Source organism: Lathyrus oleraceus, chromosome 3 (assembly GCF_024323335.1).
Source record: "Lathyrus oleraceus cultivar Zhongwan6 chromosome 3, CAAS_Psat_ZW6_1.0, whole genome shotgun sequence".
NCBI lineage: Eukaryota > Viridiplantae > Streptophyta > Magnoliopsida > Fabales > Fabaceae > Lathyrus > Lathyrus oleraceus.
In genome coordinates this window covers 285,337,680-285,345,993 of record NC_066581.1, presented here as the reverse complement: position 1 = coordinate 285,345,993, position 8,314 = coordinate 285,337,680, and the positions used below count along the sequence as shown (strand labels likewise).

The following is an 8,314-nucleotide window of genomic DNA, read 5'->3' as shown; positions in this document are numbered from 1 at the left end:
TTGCAAAGTAAGGTTAATTTCATTATCTCAATTCAAGTTCGAATTGAGGGCAAACATACCCATAACGAGGCCGATTGAGGAACTGCCTAAACAAATCCTCTCTCTCTCTCTCTCTCTCTCTCTCTCTCTCTTCTCTCTCTCTCTCTCTCTCTCTCTCTCTCTCTCTCTCTCTCTCTCTCTCTCTCTCTCTCTCTCTCTCTCTCTCTCTCTCTCTCTCTCTCTCTCTCTCTCTCTCTCTCTCTCTCTCTCTCTCTCTCTCTCTCTCTCTCTCTCTCTCTCTCTCTCTCTCTCTCTCTCTCTCTCTCTCTCTCTCTCTCTCTCTCTCTCTCTATATATATATATATATATATATATATATATATATATATATATATATATATATTATATATATATATATATATATATATATATATATATATATATATTACGTTTTATTTGCAAATAGTTGAATTCATTGATTATGCGATTAATACGTTTAGTTAAACCTTTTGATAACCATTTGAAAAAGGTTTTGTTGAATTGATTACAATCTATTAGATTGTGGTTGGATTTGAAGATCAACAAAATCATACAAAATTCTAAACAAAATCGATTGCACACAAGGTGTTCGATAATTTGTCTCTATAATTTTTGTGTGTGTATTTTATCATTAGGAATAGTCTCTACTATTAGAGTAGCATTCAAGTGATTGCGATTGTAAGTGTTGTGATTAATTTGTTTTCATTATCATCACTTTGATTCTATATACGCATATTCGAACTTTTCAATAGCGGTTTGGTTTAGACGGTTCGATCTGAATCATTTCCGCTTGCCGTTAAACTTTTTCAAAACAATTTTTGTAAACTTGTTTTTAACTTGAGATCTTTTTCAAAACAATTTTTTCTGTGCATTTTGTGTTGTTAATTATTTGAATTGAAATGGTGATGATGTACAAAACCGTGGCAAGGTATTGATGCAAATGCATGTTGGCCTTTTGAAATTGGATTTGGAAACATGTACCAAGCTTAATGAACTTCAAACCTATTCCTCAATTGGTTTTAATCTTAACCTGAATGTTATTTTTTATTTTTTTTATGATGATAATGATCATGAAGATGTAAATCAAAATGGGTGAAGTGAACATGAATGAAAGAGAATAAAATACAACTAGAAAAAACAGTCTTTCAAGTCAAATGTTGACTTATAATCTTTGTGTTTGACTTTGACTTTAATAGATAAGGAAATGATCCAATGAACATGATATGATGCATGTTTATGATAAGAAATAAAAAATGACTGATGAGTGAAGCCATGACTAAGGACCTTTCATTCTAGCATCACATGAATTTCAAGTGTCCATAATCATATGAAAAAAAAAAAGTTGGACAAAATTAAGATGTGACAAGTGGTTACCCCAAACATCTTTTGTAGTCTTTTAAGTCTTAAGCACACAAGAGAAAGAGAAAGAAAAAGAGATTTTCCTTGTTTACCATTTTTTAGTGACAATTATATAGTGTATATAAATTGTACATATGTAAGACATAACATGAACTATTTTTTTTTTACTCTTAAGTGAAACAAAGAATATGTCATACTAGAAACATATAAGATCCCACTTCCATGTCCTTACAAAATGAGTATTACAAATTACACTTACAAAATTTGTTCCATTTTGAAATATTCTCCTTAGCAATTGATTCATGATGTATTATCTCAAATGCATTATTCAGATACTGCATTAACTTTTGCTCATCTATGAACCCTTCTTCTGTTGCAATAGTCACTCTTAACATTCCCATATAACTGATGATTGTAATGACCATACTCTGCAATAATCAAAGTAGAGTATTCTCTTAACAATTCATATACTTTGTGTTAAGATAAGGATTCTTGACACATATTAAGATTTAAATCTGAGATCTTGAGAGAAACACACTCTCTACTCTCTGGTCCTAGTCTTCACCAATAGACAAACAAAGTAAGGGAGATAAGTTACCTGAGGAATACCGGCCAACGTAAAGAAGAAGCCTTCTATAGGATGATTTGCCCAAGCCATTTGCTCAATTGGTCCAGCCACATTTGAGATCAGCAAGCTTGATTTTCTCATTGTTCCGTGTATATATTTCGCCAAAGCCTACAACATCATCAAAACAAAAAATTTATGAAAAATAAGTACATAACCAAATCCTTATCTGCTATTTGCAACTCACCTCAGGTCCTTCAAGCTTATTCTTCATCCGGAGAAGCTTGGTAATCAAACGAGGAGCATAAGAACTTTTCTTCCTATTGATTGAAATGTGTGCTTTTCTAACAAATTGAAGTGGATTCGAAATCGGAATGTCTTGTAATTTCGGTACTGATACATGATAGTATGTAATCTGGTTACCCCAATCACCCTTTCCAGTCTTGAACATATCTTGCACTCTCTTGTAATCTTTAACTTTCCTTGTGTTTGCTATCACCAATGCAGTTGAATTCAATGCTCTTGATCTATAGTCCATATTTTGCATGTAAAGCCTAATCCCGTAGAAGATTATTCCACTAATCGCGTCATTTATCGTCTGCAATATATACACAAAGTTCATTATATTTGTAGGAGTAAACAATATATTGAAGCCTAAAATAATCTTACCACTCCAAGATTAGACTTAATTTCTTTGATATGATCCATCGAAAACGCGACATTTGATAACTTGACCGGCCGAAACTCAACCGCTTCAACTCCTGACCTTATTGGAGTTTCATCATCTTCAACCAATGTACTTTTTAAAAGACTCCATCCAAACTCAGACACGAAACTGAAAGGCGTGGAGAGAAGCCGAGACATTCTCTTCATGAATCTGCTAATATTTTTCGGTTTAGAAGATGATTTAAGTGATGGAAAGGACAAAGGGAGAGAAGTATCATCAGCTCTTTGGAGGCTAGAAAGAATAACACCCATGAGACTATAACCATCACCAATTGCATGATGAAATTTGAACACCAAAGTTCCTGCAGCGTTTCTTGTAGGGTATTTGATTACATGCACTTGCCACAAAGGCTTTGTGGGTGATATATTCTCCATTAATATCTTTGATATATATTCAGCAAAATGATTGTCATATGAATCATCTGAAATTCCAGCACCAATGAATTTGGGTTCAATGATATGTTCCTCCAACTTCACTTCAACTTGTTTCCATCTTTTCACTCCTCTTTCATCATCAACCTGCTTTCATTTCAAACACCAAAAAGTTTATAAAACCATAAAAATGCTTCAAACTATTTATAAAGTGCTTTTTATCTACCCTTTAACAGCATTAAATTTAGTCTCTACTCTCAGAAAAACCCTAGACTGGTATTATGAATTAGAGAGAGGGGGAAGGGAGAACCATTATAGAGGTGAAGTGAGGGATGGAGAGAAAAGCATCGTGAAGCAAAGAGAGAATTGGCAAATCATGGATTGGAACTTGAAATTCTAAGAATGCAAGAATATACAAAGATAGACAAGTGTGGTCAAAACATTGTCCATTGGGACTCACTGCCTCATTCAACTCTTCTTCAAAATACTCCATTGTAACTAAAGTTTATTTATTGTAAAATTTAATGAAAAATTCAAAATATTATAAGACCATTACGGTCAAATTAATTTAATAAATGGAAATTTAAAAAACTCGAATTATCAAGATATGAAGGATGAAATGACTTTTCATGAATATCATAGGATAGGATTAGTAAGTTGAATTGTTAGGGTCAAATTAACCCTAAAAATGATTTTAATTTTTTTAAAAAATAAAAATAAATAAATTTGGGTCAGCAAGCGGAAATTAAACCCCAAAAAATATAATTATAATTTATTTAAAAAAACTTGAATTATCAAGAAGTCAGAGTTAAAATATTTTTATAAATAATTATATATTTTTAAATTTTCTTTATTTAATCTTTTATATTTATGTACATGACATATATGACAAATTCTACTATTATCACACTATTTATGTTAATCATCTATATTATTCATCTATTTATTTCATTCATGTCTTCTGGTTGCAGTCAGACGATGTAATAAAAACTAATAAGATAAAATTTAAAAACAAACTAATAACATAAAGAACTTAAAAGACAACATGCAAAAGTCACATCCTTTTAACGTAATTTGCTAGACAGAGAATCAATAATATAATTTAAAATAAAAATGAATATTGTATCTAGGAAAGAGTAAACAAGTTTGACAAAAGAGAAGATGGGACAAAACCTCCAAAATAAAAACAAACAAAAACTAAGTAAATTATTTGTTTCAGCATTTAATAGGGACAAAAGTTAGATGGAAATAGGTCGGATCAATCTAGGATATTCGCAATGCGGTTTGAGTTATTTTAACGTTAAAATTTATTTGAGTTACAAGAGAAAAAAATGTATTGTGATTTTATTCGATTGATTTTAAAAATTTGTTGGATTATGAGAAGGAGCATCAACATTGGGCTAAGAACAATACAAATGTGTTGATTTTCTCATTTATAAATACTTAAGTCTTCACATTTATAACTAATATGAAACTCTAACTCACATTTGATTTATTATTCTTAACGATTTCTTAACGCACCCCATATGCTTCTTAAGCACCACGCAAAAATACATAAATGCCCATAGATTTTGGAAATGCATCTCCGGGCGTACCTAAAGGTCAGTTAACGTTAAAAAAAATCGGAGATGCATCTCTGGAAATTTTTTGAGATTAAATCGAGTCAGATCCTTCTCCTTCCTCGTTTCTCATTTTTTTCAAACCATTCTTCAAGCTCTCTCAAATTTTTCTCTGCACCAACTCAAAACTCAATCATCAAGGCTTAACGGAACTTCAATCATCTCTAACATCATAAACATCAATTTCTTGTAAGTTTCCCGAATTTTCGATAAATTTTTTAGTTTTAGTATAAATGAGTAGAAATCAATAATTAGAGTTAAAATGAGTAGAAATAACATTTAAGATAGTTTAGATATATTGTATTAGATGTTTGTTGCTGAAAATGATGATCAAAACAAGTTTTTTTGACATTGTATGGGGTACATTGACACCATTGACGCAACTTCTGAGTTGTAGGAAATTCCAGAGATGCATCTCCAAAATTTTCCAGCGGTTTAGTTTCTTAGTAACTGGAGATGCATCTTTGGAATTTCCTCAGCCTTTTTATGTTTTGATTTTCTTACTTGTGTTGTTTGCCTGCACTATTGGTCAGCCTTACTTTAACTTATAGGTATAATGGCTGATAGATAGGATAAATTGAGGCATGAGAGGGTTACTCAACATATATATGTGTAGCGGGAGAAGAGTCAGCAGGTTCCAGAGGCTTCTGGTCCCTCTGATCAGGCATAACCGTCTACTTTTAGGGCTCATGCTTCTCCTCACACCACTTCATCTTCTTTTTCACGTAGGAGACGAGATTCACCATCTGATGCATCACTCCCTTCATCCTCCCGCAGGCATCAGATTTCACCAGTACCACCTTCTACTGTAAATGTTGTTGATCTACTCCCACCTTCTACTGCTGATGTTACTGATTCACTCCTACATTCTACTACTGCACACGCTGATCCAGTTCCACCTCCAGAGGGTGAGGCTATTGCGCATGTTGAGCTAGAGGCATTTGGAGAAGGCCCTAGTTGATTTGTCATTACTGTCTCTGTATCCGGATCATAATGCCAGACATATATGGGATGGAGAGGTAACATTAGTTAGATTCATTATTTTTTTTACATTAATTTTAATTGACAAATTTATGACATTGATTATTTCTAACAAATTTCAGGAGCGTGATCCACAAAAGTTGCTTAACCACGGGAGGAAGATTACTGCATTGCCTAAGCCGAATGAGGAATGATTTCAATCCGTTTTGTCCTTATCTGGCCTGAAGATCTTATGCATGACCGATTATATTATGGTCAACCACGGGATGCTTAATGCATTCATGAAGAGATGACACTCAGAGACCTCGTTGTTTCATCTCTCGCATGGTGAGATGTCTATCACACTTGGTAATGTCTCGTGTTTGCTATATCTTCTGATCAGGGGGAGATTCCTAGATCATGGGAGGATGACCAAAGACGAGGTACTCGAGATGATAGTAGAGTATCTAGGGACTGATCCAGGGGAGGTGATGGACGAGTTGGATAATACCAGGGGTGCTCATGCTAGATTTGTATACCTGAATAAGGTATATGAGGATGTGCTCCTGATGTGCACAACAGGATGATGGTGATGATGAGCAGGTGGTGCTCTACATATCGCATGCATTGAGAGCATACCTGTTTTATTTGGTTGGCAAATCGATTTTTATGGACAAGAGTGCCACATATACAAACGTTGTCTACCTACATTACTTCATGGATTTCAAGTGGATCCATGAGTACAACTGAGGGGCAACTTGTTTGGTCTACCAGTATTCGAAGTTGAGAGAAGACTGTACGTGGAAGACAAAGCAGGTCACACGCAGCGTCACACTATTGACGGTAATAATTATTGGTCTTTGAATGTTTCTTTTGTCATTTTCATTTCATCTTTGCAAAGCCATTACTGATGATTCGCGTCTTCCAAACTTTTAAGTTCAGGGTTGGATCCTCCAACACTTCCTGTGCATCTCTAGTCGGGTAAGTGTACCTAATTACACTGATGATATGCCGCTTGCTACTACTTTTATCCCTCTCAGAGGGAACTAGATGATCGAGTCTAATAGAGTCTATCTTGACCATCTGGTTGCTGAGGACATGCAGTTCAACAACTATGTTGATCACCGTGAGACGTGGCCATTTGACAAGATATTGTTATACTCTGGATGGTTGACATGCGGATCGCGTCTCATTGCTCCTCATCTGCCCGAACGCGTCATGGGGCAGTTAGGATACACTCGTACCATTCTCAGACACCTTATTGCCTCAACTCCTCCTTCCTTGACGCGTATACAGATAAAGGACATGTTTGATGATTATGAGAGTCATCTGGTACCAGAGGAGGCATATGCTACCATAGTTGAGAGTGACTGGAGCTACACGAAGGGTACGTCAGATGGTTCTTCAAGGTTTCACATTTGTACATGGTGCAGGACGCTCTAGGAGACCCACCGAGACCAGCTCATCAGGAGATACTAGAGGAGGAGCAAGCACGACTAGATCATGTTAAGGATGTCTTGCCTAGGTGTCATCGCATGATGGAGATTGTGAAGGCAAGCATTGACAAAGGTATATTTCTTGATGGGTCCGATGTGAGGCAGGTCCTATAGATGCCATCATGACGGAGGCACGGGGGGCATTGAAGTACCGAAGACAGCGTCGGGGGATAAGAGGGATTGATTATCGAGGAGGCAGAGATGAAAGAGGAGGCATATGAGGTAGATGAGAGGTAGTCAGACATACACAGTAGTGTCTTAGTATATAGTAGTGGTAATATGATTTATATTTTATTTTGACGGTCTTACTACTTTATTGGTCTCGATTGTATGATACTTTGACATTTATTGATATTTTATTTATGTATGGCATATTTTGACCATATAGAATTATGTACGTAGATTTTTGTTTTTCGATCATATGGTATGGTTTAAATCTTCATTTAAATACATATAAACAAAATATAACACAAAAGACTAATTTCTGAGACATTAATGGCTTCTGAGTGGGATGTATAGTATGTTTTAAATTGTTACGGAGATGCATCTTCGGAATATTTTAAAGTTCATTCAGAATTTGGTGCACCCGGAGATGCATCTCTGAAAACTAAGGGCATATAAATCATTTTGTGTGGTGCCTAAGAAACATAAATGGTGCATTAAGAAATCATCTTCTTAACACCCCCTTCAAGTGTGAGGCCACAAATAATGCTCTTTTGTCCACATACACTTTACACTTATACCGTTGTTGACACCTCTTCTTGTGCATTTCGATACAAATAAGTCGATCTCTTTATTCGAACCAGACTATGATACCATTTGTTGGGTCATGAGAAGGATAATCAACATTGGACTAAGAGCAACACACAAGTGAGAGAAACACCACATATTCACTCAAAACCTTAAGGTGATAGGTGTGTGGATTCTCCCACTTATAAATGCTCAAGTCTCCATATTTATAATCAATATGGGACTTCAACTTATTATTCTTAACAAAAATAAAATCAAACTAAATCATTTTGATTTTGATTAATTTGATTTTTTAAAGATTTTTACTAAAGCATAAATTCATTGACAGATATAGAGAACAATATAATTTTATGTTTAGTCATTCATACATAACCATAAAATAAGTTTACAATAGTCAAAATAATGTTATAATTTAATGCATAAATATGAATTGTGTCTTACAATTTTAT

At 34.6% G+C, this 8,314-nt stretch overlaps 1 protein-coding gene across 1 annotated transcript; it reads right to left on the bottom strand.

Moving 5' to 3' along the window:
- Positions 1-1,521: 1,521 nt before the first annotated feature.
- LOC127127070 (wax ester synthase/diacylglycerol acyltransferase 4) lies at positions 1,522-3,533 on the bottom strand. Its single transcript, XM_051056166.1, has 5 exons — positions 3,351-3,533; positions 2,612-3,187; positions 2,190-2,540; positions 1,976-2,113; positions 1,522-1,805 (listed from the first exon to the last, which is right to left on the bottom strand). The coding sequence occupies exons 1-5, from the start codon at positions 3,531-3,533 to the stop codon at positions 1,620-1,622; spliced, it is 1,434 nt and encodes a 477-aa protein (XP_050912123.1). The 3' UTR covers positions 1,522-1,619.
- Between the last annotated feature and the right edge of the window lie 4,781 nt (positions 3,534-8,314).